The 14945-nt window shown below is 49.1% G+C and overlaps 1 protein-coding gene and 1 pseudogene across 2 annotated transcripts in view; one reads left to right on the forward strand and one right to left on the reverse strand.

Moving 5' to 3' along the window:
• The window catches only part of LOC308610805 (centrosomal protein of 78 kDa-like), a 262130-nt pseudogene that overhangs the window by 126370 nt on the left and 120815 nt on the right, over positions 1 to 14945 (reverse strand). The gene's annotated exons all lie outside the window — the stretch shown is intronic.
• The window catches only part of LOC308610802 (NUT family member 2G-like), a gene marked incomplete at both ends in the record, with an annotated part of 83740 nt that continues 80663 nt past the window's right edge, over positions 11869 to 14945 (forward strand). The window contains 3 exons of the mRNA XM_081259810.1: positions 11869 to 12524; positions 13481 to 13609; positions 14650 to 14839. Coding sequence (XP_081115936.1) covers positions 11869 to 12524; positions 13481 to 13609; positions 14650 to 14839 — 975 coding nt within the window. The remainder of the gene's footprint in view (positions 12525 to 13480; positions 13610 to 14649; positions 14840 to 14945) is intronic.

The following is a 14945-nucleotide window of genomic DNA, read 5'->3' on the forward strand; positions in this document are numbered from 1 at the left end:
GATGTTAACACTGTCAGAAGTAGCCCCCAAATTTGCAGGCATCCTGTCAGAAGTAGCCCCCAAATTTGCAGGCATCTCCATCCAATTAGGGAACTTTTGTTGAACTTCCGCTTTTAGGTCCAGGACAGATTGTAAGGAACATAACTGATCAGGTTCACGTTGATCAGGAAATTTTAAGGTGAGATCTCCACTGGAGGCAAAATGTACTGGCCCTTTGAAGTTAGAAAAGAGATCTCTACTGAATAGATGAACTGGGGCTATACTGCATAGCAGAAAGGAATCTTGGTTGAGATAAAAATTCTCTCTGAACTGTATTAGGTACTCCCACTATGGAAACATCCTCTTTACTCAGAGGCACCTGTTGTTCTTTGAGGGTGGGATTTAGAGTAGAAAGCACAGCTCTGGTTAGGGCTAGGGGTAGGGTGTTAAAGGGTTAGGTAATTATGTTTACAGTTAGGGTTAGAGTTTAATGTAGATTTCAAAGTAAAATATGAGAGTGGGGTTTCAAGTAGAAAGCATAGCTCCAGTATCAACTAAAATTTGGCCATTTTTCATTATATTTTCCTCTGGGCTGTTTAAGGTCATTGCTGCTAATAGTTTACCAGAGAACCTCTGGAGTTCTGCCAACTAGGGGAGAGGGTCATGGGGGGCCCTCCCTTTGAGACAGATATCAGAGCATTTGTGAAGAGTTTGCATAGGACCTTTGAGGACACCTCTTTTTCCAGTGTCCTCACTGATTACAAATGAAACATCAACTTTGGGTCATCAAATTGATCATGGACCCCTAGGAGGTTGTAATGGGGGAGGCCCAGGTGTCATTTTGTGTCCCTTGCCTTAGAGCTGTTGTAACTGTAAGGCTATGAGCTTGGTGGATTTCTGTTTGTGGTCTTGCTCCAAGGTCCAAGGTCCTTTCAAAATGCTCAGCTATAGTTCAGTCAGGCCTATAGCCTCCCACCCTCTTTTCTGCCCTTTTATCAATCCACTGATCTCAGAAGATAATCCATTTACAAAGAGGGCAGTTAAAGCAGGCTGAGTGGCCTTTTTATTCCTTGGAACACCAACTGCTGTAAAAAGAGAGCCTCCAAACTGGCTGTAAAGTCTTCCACAGATTCACCCCTCTTTTGTTTGTATGAGTGAATAATAGAGCAATCATTAGGCCAATTAATAATAGACCAAGTGTGAGCAGGGAAGATTTTAGGAATAGCTTATAAAAGGTTAGTTGTTATTCTGCAAGCCTTTTTAGGTTGAGGATCTTGAATACCATCCTAGGGATTATGTCATTTTGCTTCCCACATCCATTCTGGGGCTTCCCCCAGTCCTACCAACATGTGTACAAGTGGATAAAGATCTAGCAGTTTGGGGACATACGCCCTGACAGTGACTCTAAGTTCTTTAAAAAATGTTGGGGGTTCCTCCAAGGTTTAGAGAGTTCTTTGACTACAGCTCTCAGTTCAGTCTTTGACCAAGGGGTAAAGGACACCTGAGGGGGCTCACCTGCAACCTCAGGTAGTTTTACTTTAAATGGCAATTGTTAAATATTCTTTTTGGAATAGAGAAGTATTTCAGACAGGAAATGAGTAAAACAAGAGTCCTCGGGTGACAACGGAAAGGGGGGGACAGTAGGAGGTACGTCTGCAGTCACATCCGTCCTGCGGTCTTTTGTCTCAGGTACCTTTTGTCTCTTTAATTTTTCATTAGCTTTTTGTTCTAAGTCTCTAAACGAAGCTCTTTTGGAATCTTGAAACCGTCTGTAAACTTTTACATACCAAGTAAAGCAGGCATCTCCTTCTCCCTGTGCAATCTGTGAACCCTTGCTCTCTAGTGTTTTCCTCAAATGTACAATCTTGTCTCACTGGAACATGCCCCACAATGACCACTGTAATTCTAGATCAATATTAGTATAATTTTTCCATCTTTCTAAATATCTACAACCTCCAGGACCATAGTTCTTAAATATAAAATAAGCAGGTGTGCCAGAAGCTGGCATTCTCAACTCTTGGGCGATAAAGGATCTCATTTCCTTAGCTAGCCTTTGTCAACCCAAAACAACACACAAAAAACCTGCGCCTTAATATATCAGCAGTAACAAAGAGATGTTACTATGTCTTGGACAAAAGAAGGCCTGGTATGCACCACCACCGATTCCCAGGGATCCTTGGACTGAGGAAAAAGATCCAAACGGCAAATCCCAAGGAAGGGGAACTGCAAACTGATTCCAAACAAAATGGAGAACTATAGCCACCACCAACAGCTCCAAGCATGGAAACTGGGGGCTGATTCCAAACAGATGGGCAAGTGCAGACTACACTGTCAGCAGTGCCCAGTGTGGAATCCAGGGAACAAAATTAGGGGCTATGGTTTACCACTCAAAAAATATACTGGCAATAACCAAGAGATGTTACTGTGTCCTGGGAATTTCCATCTGAAAGGCTAGGGGTTTGGCCTCAAGGAGAATCCTCTACCAGCCAAACTGACCTGCCCTGTAAAGGAAAGCCAGTTAGATTGGGAGCACAAACGCAAAGAGAATGGAGCTCAAACCAAGAGAAGCTTACCAACAACCTCCAGGAATGGCAAGAAAGACAGTGAACTCAAAGGAGTTGTGGGCACCACACCTGTTCCTCCTTGTCCCAAATGTTATCAGAAATTTGCTTCAGATCCCATCACTGCCACCAATACATTTACCTTTTTCTTTTTAAAAAGATAAGCATTTAATCATAAAATCATCTTGTTAGCAGTAGCAATCATAAGAGTGGATTTTAGAAAAGTGCACATACATATTTTTATACAGAACATTTCTGGAGGGATACATATTAAACTGTTAGTGGCCACCTCTGCATGCCCCCAATGTATTAAAAAACAAAATTTAACGGAGTAAATTGGAAGATTTACTTTGAATTTTGAATAAATTGGCCTTATTAAACGATTCATGAATCAGGCAGCATCTCATCTGATAGAAAGGGAGATACTCCAACGGGTTACACAACATGGAAGGCTTTCTTTTTTTTTGGCCATGCCACATGGCATGTGGAAATCTTAGTTCCCCGACCAGGGATCGAACCCAGGCCCCGTGCATTGGAAGCGCGGAGTCTTGGCTGCTGGACCACCAGGGAAGTCCCAGAAGACTTGTATAGTAAGGAGGGTGGGACAAGGAAAGAAAGTCATCATCAAGGGAAAAAATGAAAGTTCACTGGAGGAAAGTAAAACTTCAGGTGACAACGGCGTCTCATTGGCTAAACTGCGGAATTTTCTATTAGCTATTTCTATTTTCTATTTCTTGTTGCTGGCCAGGAAGGAAGTCTTCCCTCCTCCAGCTGGGGTAGTAAAGTGGTTGCACTTCCTCTTTGGGGTCAGTAAATGACCTCTTCCTGTTGGGGTAATTGATGATGAGTGGCACGGCATGAGAGCTCCCTCTACGGGCCTTCCAGACTCCAATTCTAGTGCAGCTTTCCTTTTGTTAACATTCACAGCATGTTTTATTGGCAGGAGGAGTCACAATGAGGGAGAAAAGGCCACAAGACTCACCATAAAGAAGGCTCAGAAATGCTTGGGTGGGTCCAAGGCAGGCACAAGGTGGCTGTGGGGTCAGCTGGTGGCTACAACGATCACATGGTTCCCTCTGATGGGTTTGCAGCTCGATGTGGAAGAGTGAATAAAAGGGTCAGTTCATCCTATCAGAGAAACATGAAACTGAGATAAGCTTCCCACTGCTAGAAGCATCTTGAGCCTTCAGAAAAGAACAGAGAACATGTCTAAAGGGTTTGGGAACATCAGAGCCACATCTCCTCAGAGTGGGACTCCCCAGGCTCTCCAGGTCTCAGTCCCCAACTCTCCCTCAGTGACAAAGCCTCCCTACCTCTGTCCTTGTCAGCTCAGTGATCCCTAGAGGTCCTGCCTATCCGTGAGGACTTAGGTTTCCATGAGACAGGTTGGTTGAGACCTAGTGATACAGTTGACCAGCCTGATATGCAACAGTTCCCACCACCCTGGGGCAGTTGGGCTCAGGGACACATGGCTCTGGACCCCATGTGGAGGGTGTCCTTGCACGTCCGCTGTGCCACAGAAGAGCCAGGAACGCCTGTAGCTGTCCAACTGATTCTCAGGGGGTTTTCCTGGGAGAGCCCCTGGTCATCTGACCTCCTATCCAGGAAGCCCCATGACTTTCTGATTGCTGCCTGTCATGCCAACAACACACCTGTGAAGGTTCTGCTCTGCATGGCCATCTGTCCGCCAGGCGCCCCCTTCTAGGGACCCAGATGCTAGGACCACACAAATGCTGAAGGAGTGTCCACCTGCCTAAGGTACAGACACCCCTGTATCCATCTGCATGATTTCTACTGGGAATCAACAACATTTGTGGGGATTCTCTGGCCCTAAAGAACAGACCAACCTGATAGGAGCAATGCAATGATTCACAATTACCAGGGTCAATGCACATATACAAGGGCCCATAGCCCCAGATGCCCCACTCACAATTCACATGAGGGTCCCATACATACCCACCGATGCCCAAATATTCTTGCTTCATACATACACAATCCAAACACGCACATCAGTGGTACGCTGCTAAGTGCTTGATAAAAAGCTCTCCGAGAAAGGCGGGAAAGACTTCACTTATGGTATCTACATGGTATAAATATTCCCAGCAGGACCAATTTCAAGCTACCCACCTGACATCACTAAACACACAGCTGGGAAGAGATATGCACCATTGACTCTCCCAAGACAGTATGAACCAGTTCCAGCACATCCCATAACTTTTCCTGTGAATATGTGCACAGAATCCACTTACACCCCAAGGAGAACTCTCAACTCCCACCACAGATATATAACCAAAAGGACACCACATACACATTTGTGTTTGTACACATATATATATATATATATATATATATATATATATATCTCCTGAACACACACCCTCACCCTGAATAAATACACAAACAGACCACCTCTTACTACCTAAATTTTTACAGATGAAACCTTACTCACCCTGAATATTCACATTCCACTCTCACAACTATATATACACACACAACATGGGCCTGAAAACAAACATGTGCAACCAATATGCCATCCAGATGTACACACTGAGTACCTAAGCACACAGGGTCACCAAGTACACAACTGTCTCATGTGCAACCCAAAAAAAGACCCATATGCAATCCCACAGCCCTAAAATACATAGACTGCAGGACTCCTGCACACACACAGAACCCACACAGCCCACTGGTTTCCAAACACACAAACTAAACTCTCACGTCCCACAGAATACATACCCCAGAAGCCCCAGGAAACCCCCAAAACACACACAGACACAAATAATCTATACTGATCAAATACAGCTGACCCTTGAACAGCTTGGGGGTTAGGGCGCCAACCCTCCATGCAGTGGCTCTGCATCCATGGATCCTGTAGTAGTCCTGTAGTAGTTACTGAAAAAGAAATCCACTGTAAGTGGACCCGTGTGGTTCAAACCCATGTTGTTCAAGGGTCAACTGTCCATATAAGTCCACCTCACTAATACTGAGAACACACATACAAGCAACACCACTAAATTCTTCAGGCATTACATTTTGAAATAGACACACAGAGGACTCGAAGCCTCCTGCTACACTCACAAATCACAAATACACACATCCACAAACTACTCATGAGTATACACCCCAAATGCTCAGACACACTCAAAACAGAAAAACACCGACAACCTCTGCAGTCTTACTAATATACATACACAATTCTCACACACCTATGGACACACACATGCAAATATTCCTAACCCCTGAACATATGGATCCCCTCCCAAACACTATACATTATGCTACCTCTCCAGAATACAAGCTCCCCACCACTACTCCAACGTACAAACTGTATATGTGTGTGTGTGTGTATATATACATTTCTACCCTCACCCTGAATATATAGACAGACCACCTCTTACTCCTACCAAACACATGTATAAACACCCTAGCGTTCTCCAAAGAAATACACTTTGAATACTCCTAACAACTCCATACCTTATGAACAAACTCTGATAATGCATGCACCTGATGATGGACACGCACACGGATTAGAATACACAAGTAAGATACATGGAAATATCTCCAGCAAACCATTTATGAAACAACTTCCATATATCAAATTATCCCTAGCTATCAGGAGCCAGCTCACACATATGCAAGTACTAACAAATACCCGTATCACATATTTCTAATACATACAAATGCAACTGTCCATCTTCCCTGTAGAAACATAGAACCCCACCTCTCTATCAGATACACATATACTCACTTCCCAAAATACATAAGCCTAAGAGGCTCCTACTGAAAATTACAAATGCACAGCCTCAGCAAATATTCCTCCAAGTGGCCATGCCCCTTGAATACACACACAAACTCATTTAACACACAACTCTCCACAAGTCCCAAATAGAACCACGATTACCCAGTACACTACAAATAGACAATAATGTCACCCTATACGCCCTTTGTTCCAAATACACATACAGTACCACACTACTGGCGTATACATAACCCCATATTCCCAACCTCTCACACAGAATGAACTCTGCCATCTTGCAGAATACAGGATCATACAAACACAACATACCTACACATTCAACATCCACCAGCCCCATAAAATAGTCACAGACTTGCCCTCTACACATCCAAATATACATACACAGCTCCTGAAAATGCACACCCACAAACACCCCATAACCATACAACATGCCCTGAATACACAAATGATCAGCCTACATTCCCCAAATATACAAAATTAACAGACTGGACACCCAAAGTAATATACACCACTACTTTTCCTGACATGGCCCTTAAGCATATGCAGATAATCCTTCCAAATCCACCATTACACACACACAAATCCCCAAATTCAGGGGTGAAAAAAACACATGTAAACATATTCCCCAAACACCAAATTACAAACACCTAACCACCAACTCCTTGAGTATGCCTGCGTCACATCTCAACACCCTCCAAATACAACACTCACTCTTACACACTCTCACAAAAACACAGGCATGACCTCCCTTCAAACACAAATATCCACGGACAAAACCAACCCACACATTTGACTACCTATCAGATTCCCACCAACCAATTAAGTATGTACAGACCCCATCTATGCTTGCAAATCAATCATGATTTGACACCAGACTACAAATACATGTTTATTACCACATTCAGCAAAGTTGCTCGCATCACTGACAAAAGAATGCAGTTTGAACCTAAGTGTTGACTGATGTTTTTATGATAAGAAGGAAGACACTAGTGAAACGATGAGTGTGTTCCTTCCATCTTCACTCATTTTCCAATCACCTGAGCTACACCTTCGGAACCAGATGAGGGTTTTCAACTCGCAAGAACTTCCCTCTAGCTTTTGTACTCTTCACAACGTGCAGACTAGAACGGCACCTGTTTAATAGCTCGCACACACTATTTAGCCCCCACTGTAGGCCCCGCAGTCACTGAACCCTTCATGCAGCTGGCTCCCCAGTGGTGCCGATAATCCTGGGGTAAACATCTCAAGGGAATCGAGCTCTATGGGGGCGTGAATCCACATTGTGGGGAGTCTCCTTACATGGACAAGGGCACAAATAACCCACAGGGTGAACAACAGTGCAGAGCGGTGACACCTGAGGGGTGAAAAGTCCCCGTACCCCTTACCTCAGGATTCCTAGAATTGACTCTACAGGCCGCCATGACAGGCCCCTCCCCCGCCGGACAGCCATTGGGGCCCCACCCTCCGCGCTCCCGCATGCGCTCCTGTCTTCCGGAGCAAACTGCCCCAGCAGACGCCGGGAGCTGTTGGAGGACGGCGGTCCGCCGTGCCCGAGAGCCCCGCCCCAGTGGGCGTGCACAGGCGTGCGCGGGCGTGCAGGCGCGGGGTGCGCGGGCCTAGGAGGTCTCTGCAGGAGAGGACAGAAATGGAGGGTCGGGCAAGCTGCGGAACTTCTCTGGCGACGCTCCTCGCTGGGAACCTTCGTGACGGTCTCTTCTTAAAACCAGCTCTTGGGAAATGTGCACTCGTGAGTTTTATATTGCACTCGTGAAACCCATGCACTTAGCTACAAAGAGTTCTGGAGAGCTCCGCTGTAAGCACAGTAGCCTCAAATTGGGGCAAGTACTTTCATGCCCTTTGGACTGCCGTTCCTTGGTTCTTGTTAATGCCTTTCAAAAAACAGTAGGTCCTTTTTCCTAGCACACCTGAAGTTTCCGTTAAAGAACAATGCTAGCAAAGAATTTCAGACCTGGGAAACACTCTTAAGATACTGTCTCCTGACTCCGTTCCTAGAGTTTTTCCAACGCATTTACTCTACTAGAATATTTTTTCTCCGTGTTCACAGGTGTTTCCTTTGTACGGTTTTGGGTTTTTTTTAAAAATAATTTTGAGAAAGAGTTGACAATCTGGGCCAATTTCAACAGGTAGTATGGGAACAATTTTATTTTCCCTCCCTCCTTTTTTATAATATCTTGCAGAATTTCAGTTGACAATAAAACAACAACAACAAAAATAGTAGCGGGATCAACTTACTGACCTGACTTTGTAATACTTCCCAAAGAAACTTCAATCATCAGATCCGCTTTCTGGTCAAATGCAAGATTAGAGCATTTCTCACTCAACAGGATGCCTCTGAAGACCCCTCACATGTAACAGCACTAAGCGCCTCCAAGTGCAGACTTGAAAACTCCACAAGACACAAACATGGTATCTCTTTGTTTCTTTAATGTTTCGTGATTGAGTGGAAGATGAACTGTCTTCTGAGGCTTGTGATCCATGTCCAGAGATGTTTTTTCTCAGTAGTCAATGCCCGCCCCCACCTTCTGTGCAGGAATAGTCAGAGATCATGATCCAAAGGACTTTTAGATACTCCCTTCTGTGACTGGTCTTCCCAAGTTACATTTGGGCTAATTTGATTATCTCTGTCTGTGGGGTGTAGGATTTTGAAGTATTACAAAAGTGATTGCAGTATTGGGACTGGCTAATTTTTGCACAGTGCAATTTTTGTATCAGTGGCCTTGAGAAGAGTCCTTCAAATACTGTATCAGAATTATGAGTGGGAATCTTGTAAATAATTGGTTGAATGACTGAACAAAGGGAGGAAGCAACAAGGAAGCCTGCCTTTCTCGAGTGCCTGGGTACAATATTTTGCCTCACCATTCCTCTAGTATGAAGTTATTGGTTGCAAATCATATAAGTTTTCCTTCATTATAAAAGCTCCAGGGCTTCCCTGGTGGCGCAGTGGTTGAGAGTCCGCCTGCCGATGCAGGGGACACGGGTTCGTGCCCCGGTCTGGGAAGATCCCCCATGCCGCGGAGCAGCTGGGACCGTGAGCCATGGCCGCTGAGCCTGCGCGCCCGGAGCCTGTGCTCCGCAACGGGAGAGGCCACAACAGTGAGAGGCCCGCGTACCGCAAAACAAACAAACAAACAAACAAAAAAAACCTAGGTTGATGGATAAAGACGTGAAAGGAAGGGACTGTCATGCTCAACCTCGGTGCCGTGAATCAAAACAGTTTATAAACTGCCTAAAGAGGCACACGCCAATTGTGTTGCCACTGTGGGAGGTGGAAGGAACTTCCGGTTCTTGCCTACCTGCCAGAGCCCTCGTGGAATGTCCCCCCAGCGCACGCCACCCCACCCCGACCCACGTGCCCTCTGCCCCTCCCCCACCGCAGAACGGTTCAGCCCGCATTTTCCGGTTTACTTTCAAACGTGTCCCTCGTTGACTTGGATCCCGAGCGTTTGCTGAAGCAGGTCGCTCTCTGGCTCCTGGTCTTGACTTTTCTCATTGAGGCTACCAGGCAGCAGTAGTCCGTGCCCAAGCCTGCAGGATGGCTTCAATAGGAGGTAAGCCTATAGGCTGGGGGTGTGTTCTCAGAGACCCTGCCATCCTCACATCCTTCAGGTTCACACGTTACACTTAACTGTGGGCACCTAGTTGGACTGAAGTAGAGGGAGAAGAGAGCACTGGACGCACAAGGACATTTCACCTGGGGAGACTGGGGAGCCTGAAGAAACCTGAGACTGCCCTGGGGAGGAGGGGTCGTTGGAGGTGGATCCAGAGGAATTGCCCTGGCTATGGAGAAAGGATGGCAGCAGACAGTCTGATTCTTTCTAGAAGGGAGACAAGCCACTTTGAAACGTGTGTGTAAGGATGTGTGTGATGTCCTGGTGGTGACACGGGGAGGGTCATGAGGAAAGCCTAGAGCTGTATTGTGTTCCTCAGGCACCTGAAGCTTGCCTCACCATATCTTTCAAAGGGGTTTGAACAGGAGCATACTGTATCTCAGGGGGCCGTGGGGAGAGATGGTCTTGGTGAGAAAACTATTCAATGGGGCTGTGTGTGGCCACACCTGCAGTGAAGTGTCCTCTCCGAGAGCTAGGCAGGGGGTTACTCTAACTGCCGCAGCCCACACCTCGTCCACTCCTCCCAGCCCAGAGCTCACTTGTCAGTTCAGGTTACTGTTGCCTTGGATTCAACAGGGGATGGGCAACCATTACGAGTAACTTCAGCCAAGAGAGGGCTCAGGTTCCTGAGTTGCTCTGAATTGTTCTTCCTTTTGTGGAATGGCAGTACTTCAGACCTACTTCATCTTGTCCAGTATCTCATGGTGGACCCTCAGGCTGCCTTGAGAGGAAGAGTTTGTTCCTATTTCAGGTCACTCCTTCATGGACAGGGAACAGATGTGGAGTGGGGTTGTTTCGGGTGGAATGTCTATGAAGCCTGCTTCCTCTTTTAAAGGGGGAAGGAGTGTAGCCCAGGATCAGGAAGATGATCTTCTGTGTTACTATTAAACGTCCTATGACATCTGTTCTGGTGAGTTAGGTGCACCGTGGTGTGTACCTTGTTCTCCTGAACAGGGATGTGTTTCAGACAACTTGATCGCCATGGCATCTGGCTTATGCCTGCGTCTCAGATTGTCTCTCCGTTATTGGGAGCTGGAAGGGGAAGGACCACAGGCAGTCTATACTCCCACGACCAATGTAACATGACAATTCCCTGGCCCTTGTTTAATCCTCTGCAGCCATCACTGGCTGTGAAATGACAGAATCTAAGGGACACGCGCCTACTTCTCAGACCACCCCAAGCCCCTAGGAACAGAACTCCTGACTGATGACAGTGACTCTGGGCACTGGGGAAGGGGTGGCAGGACCTGGCCCATGTTACGTATCTGCTGTGGGTTGTTCGGAGATGCAGGTGCTTTCTGGGCCAGTGTCATGGGTTTGTATCAGGATTCCATTAGAGATATTTTCCAGCATTTTGTTTTGTTTTGTGAGGCTAGGAAAGAAAGAGGGGATTTATACTGAGCATCAGGAAAAGGAGGACTGAGGAGGAGGTGGGGCCCTAATATTTTACACAGTGCCTGTCCACAAAGGGCCTTTGGGGGCCTAGAACTTACCTTGCAGAAGGCCCCACCTGCTAGTACGCCGGCTGAGGGGCATTTCTCACAGAGCAGATGTCCACACAGCTCCAGGTCTTGGGAGACAGCCTGTGAGGCTTAGGTGCCAGGGTGTGCCTTAGGGAGGCTCTCCAAGTGAGTGCTTGCTGAGGCAATTTCTTCTCGGCAGGCAGGGGTCAGGGAGCTTGGTGGATGGGCGTGGGGTCACCAGTGGAATAATTCTCAACTGGAGGTCAGGGCATGAAAATCACTTGAAGACATTTGCACGCTGCAGTTTCCCTTGTCCAAGAGTCTCTCATCTGTGGAGATTTACACTCTGATGCCGCAGAAAGCCTCAGTCCCACTTGCCCATTCTCCTCCTCCATTCACTCCTTTCCTTTGCCTCAACAGCATCTGCAGTGCTGGGAACGGATGTCACCATGAACCCCGGTGCCTCCTTGTCTACTTTCATGGCAGTGTCCTTTCCTCCACCCATTCCTGGCACCCAGCACTGGCCACCCTGGGAGCAGCACCTGCCACCTCTCATCACCCCCGCATTCCCTCCTGGCAGCAGCCTGCGGCTGCCAGCTTTCCCCAGGATGCCTTTGGTGGCTAATGGTGGCTGTGGCCCCAGTGCCCCTGGGGCTTGCAACTTCACTGTACAAGTCAGGTCACAAGGGAGGCCAGTGCAGGCCCCCCCGGCTCAGACCTTTATCGTTCCTCAGGGCCCCCTCAACTGGAGCGCTCCAGGGGCCCTCAGCGGGAGTGCTGCATGTCCTGCACCCATATTCTTAGCAACCCCTGCGATGGAGACCACTGTGACTGCTCCAGCTGTTGGAGTTACTCAGGCTGGCAAGGGAGGCTGGACCCCAGGCTTTCCTCCTCAAGCTCCACCACCAGCTGCCCAGATGGCCCCTAACATTCGCCCAGTGAACTCTGGGCCATGGCCACGTGGCACTTCCAGGGAGGGCAGCCTGGACACCAACCAGCCCTATGCCTCGCAGGAGGACTGCTCTAACCACCAGAGCGTGTACAGTAACTTCCGACGGTGGCAGCGCCTCAAGCCACTGGCCCGGAGACACCTTCCCCAGAGTCCTGATGCAGAAGCTCTTTCCTGCTTTCTCATGTGAGTGAACGCTCAGGGGGTCATGAGCTTATCGGAGTTCTTAGATAAAGAGGAACTGGGGATGGACTCGCAGGTTAGGTTTCTAGGGATACTGGAAGCAAGGTGTGAAGGCGATGTCCACGCCACGAAAAGGCACACTGTCAGTCATACGGGCGAGCCTGCTAGTCCACGACATCATGACTGAAATGTGCCTTATCTCAACTGACCCCACCCCCCTGTGAGTCTAGCCAGCTTGCTCTTCCATGATTCTCCTGGTAATATGGCCTGAAGACTTGCAGTCAGAGAGGGTCGTGGTGTAAGTTGAGGAGCCAAGGAGTGGATGCCACACTCTCCTGTGCTGACGTCTCCTTTCATACAGCACTTGAGTGTACGTGGCCGGGGGAGGTCACTTCGGAGAAGGGGGAGGAGCGCGGGGCCCAGGAGAGCGCTTCATGCACGCCTCGACTTTGTTGATGTGGAGAATTCCACTAGGAACAGGGTGATGGTAGAGCTCTCCTAAGGGCATGGGCTCTCTCCCACTAGAGTTGTGAGCCTGGCAGGCATTTCCATCCTAAACCTGCGGTCCCTCGTAAAAAGGGGACAATCACACTTCACCTTCAGAGGACCGTGCAGAAGACTCCTTGGGCTAATCTATGAAGTGTGAGCAGATTGCCTGGCACATGCCACGCCTCACTGATGGTGATTTTTATTATGAAAAGGCAGCCTTGAAGAGGAAAAGAGCTCCCCAAGGCACAGTGTCCCAGCTCTAGCCTGGGAGTGGATGGTCATCCTCGAGTGAGTGTGAGGCGGTGACAGCCGTAGCCGGGAAGGCTTGTCTCTGCTCTCCCAGACACCTGCCTCTCACTCTCCTGTTGCTCAGTCATGCTGTGTTGAGTGATGTGTGGTCCACATTGGTGGGTGGGGTCAGGCAGGTGGGGGCTGGGCTGGGCACAGAGACTGACCCCGAGTGCTTACAGCCCAGCGCTTCGATCCCTGGCCCGCCTGAAGCCCACCATGACACTGGAGGAGGGACTGTGCAGGGCCGTGCAGGAATGGCAGCACATTAGCAACTCTGACCGGATGATCTACTACGAGATGGCGCAAAAGTGAGTCAGCGTCCTGGGCCCAGGGGCTGCGTGGAGGGTGAGGCGAGTGGGTGAGGGCAGGGTCTGGCCGTGGGGGTGCTCATCAGAGAGGACAAAGGAGAAGGGCTGTCGCTCGGAACGGGGGGCCCACAGCCCAGAGGCCCTACAGTCCTCCAGAAACCCCTCCCTCACCTTGAGAGTTTGGGTCTTCTGTCCTTCCTCCACCACGAGCTCTGCCCTCCCCTGAGTTTGACCTACCCTTGCCCTCACATGAAGGTCTCAGGACGGGGCAGGGTGAAGCTGTGAGTCCAGTAGGGGTCCAACTCCGGCCATATGGGCTGGGCTGGGGAAAGAGCTCCACCCGCCAGCCTGCTGCTTCCTTAGTGGTGGCTGGCTGGCGGCCACTGACATAGATTTGGGACCCCCTCTCCTCACGAAAAGTGGCCTGAGTGGGTACCCTGGCATCCCTCAAGAGGCTGGGGAAGCCAGCTGTCATCAGCCCAAGGGTCTCTGGCCCTTCCAGTGTTTGCTCCACGGTCATCCCCTTGGTTTAAGAAACAAAACCAAACAAACAAGCACCTCTCAGAGGAAAGGAAGGCCTGTCCTCTAAGCTCAGCATCCACATCGTCCAGCCTCTCCTGAGCCCTGTCTCCAGGTCTACGTTCCAGAACTCTCAGTCCCAACCCAGGGTCCTGGATTTGGGCAAGGACCCCTGTGGGGAACACATGCCTGTTCCAGCCTCTGGCTGTCAGCCCTTCATGTGGCTCTGGATGGGGGGCATGGGGAGGGTGCCCCCTGGGTCAGCCACGTGTCCCGTTGACCTGGTTCAGTGCAGCGACCTGGCTCTATGCTGTTGAATGCTCTCCAGTGCTGGTGAGGCAGGAAGGGTCCCAGATCTTGTATCAGTTCCAGGAGCAGCTCTCTGCTGTGGACAGCACCTCACAGGGCCTTGTCAGCCCCAAGGCACATCCTCTCCCAATCCCTCATTCTTGGCTGCCTTTGTTGGGCTCCAGAACCCAGGCCATTTTCTCAGGATGGCCTGTGCCTCCGTCACACCCCAGGTTCATGCAATTTGAGGCAGAGGAGGAGATGCAGATCCAGCAGTTGCGGTGGATGCAGTGCGCGCAGGGCCTGCCTCCTCCAGCCCCACCGAAGCTGGATCCTCGGGGGCCCCCAGCCCCGAAAGTGGGCCTTCAGCCAGCCACCCAGGTTCCCACTGGAGTTGAACGCACAGGTAACAGGGGCCCAGGGTTGGCCACTCTTCCCATGTGGATCATTTTCCTTCAAGACAGGGGCATTGGTCTTTCAAGCAAAACAGCCACCGAGGCGGGGGGGTGGGGGGTGGGGTCTCAGATGC

This window comes from Mesoplodon bidens (genome assembly GCF_964165515.1).
Source record: "Mesoplodon bidens genome assembly, contig: HAP1_SCAFFOLD_126, whole genome shotgun sequence".
NCBI classification, from domain to species: Eukaryota; Metazoa; Chordata; class Mammalia; order Artiodactyla; family Ziphiidae; genus Mesoplodon; species Mesoplodon bidens.